General features: G+C 35.9%; 1 protein-coding gene across 1 annotated transcript in view; it reads right to left on the bottom strand.

Moving 5' to 3' along the window:
* LOC140321619 (nectin-1-like) overlaps positions 1–962 on the bottom strand; it is a gene marked incomplete in the record, with an annotated part of 37147 nt that extends 36185 nt beyond the window's left edge. Inside the window, 1 exon segment of the mRNA XM_072398363.1 lies at positions 750–962. Coding sequence (XP_072254464.1) covers positions 750–825 — 76 coding nt within the window.
* Positions 963–1173: the final 211 nt, after the last annotated feature.

Below are 1173 nucleotides of genomic sequence, written 5' to 3' on the forward strand. Positions count from 1 at the left end.
TATATATATATATATATATATATACAGTATATATATATATATATATATATATATATATATATGGTAATTATATTGATAATTATATTATATATATGTATTATAGATGCTACTGTACAATTATATTACATTTTCATTATTTTTTTATTTGTTTAACAGACTTTTGTGGGGGGTTTTTTAGGTTTATTATTAAATTATTAAACATTGGAAGTATTTTGGTGAGTTATGTTGGACCTCTGCAAAGAGAACACTGCTTTCTTACAGAGAGCAAGGGTCCTTCTCTGAAGAATGCTGGCATATGCAGGCTTTTTTTTACAGTGACTGTTTTTAAAGAAACACAAACAATCTAGAAAGTGAAAGTGTATGTTGCAACCATCACTATATAAATATTTACTAGGAATATCTGCATGCAAAATGTACTTGGCAGCTGCGTATTGATAATGCAACCCTGGAATAAATGTTCCCAAATGAATGAAAGGAGCCGTACAGAGAAACAACTGCAAACAGATCAAATAGCAAACAAAGAAAATGGGTGAACATTTCATAAAATAGTAAAAGGCCTTTGTTTGAACCAGCAGCACAGCAACACACATAGCTCAGATAGATTAGGCCTGCTTCGGGTGAAAGATCTTCAGGATGCAAAGCTCAGCAATAAACCTTTTCCATATGGCATTGTTCCTGCAGTACAAAGGATTAGAGGGAACAGAACAGGCAGCACAAGCTTTTCTACAAGGTGACGGAGAGCTGCTTACCATCTGATCCTGCTGGATATACAATCATTTGCAGCAAAATTGATATCCAGATGAGCTCCACAATCATCTCGGTCATTCAGCCTCCAGATCTGATGTAGATTGTTATTCCGCCTCACCAGTATCCAGGATGAGAGGAATTATGGATTGTATGCTTGGAATCACATCAGTGCCGTAAAGAGAATTCAACACAGAGCTTATTGAGCTGACTGCGCAGGAGATTCCCCTCCCAAGCTACATCAGCATCACCACATGGTTTCATCAAAGATCTTGTTTCATCCATTGGATTTACTAAATTGAACACTTTTTGTTATATCTTTTCAATAAGGGTCAAAATACTGGTTGATTTGTCAGGAATCGTTGCTGTGCCGGAGTTGGATTAAAACAGATCAGGTCCTTAGGCAAGGTAGCAACTTTAACCTCCAAT

This window comes from Pyxicephalus adspersus, chromosome 1, assembly GCF_032062135.1.
Source record: "Pyxicephalus adspersus chromosome 1, UCB_Pads_2.0, whole genome shotgun sequence".
Taxonomy (NCBI): domain Eukaryota; kingdom Metazoa; phylum Chordata; class Amphibia; order Anura; family Pyxicephalidae; genus Pyxicephalus; species Pyxicephalus adspersus.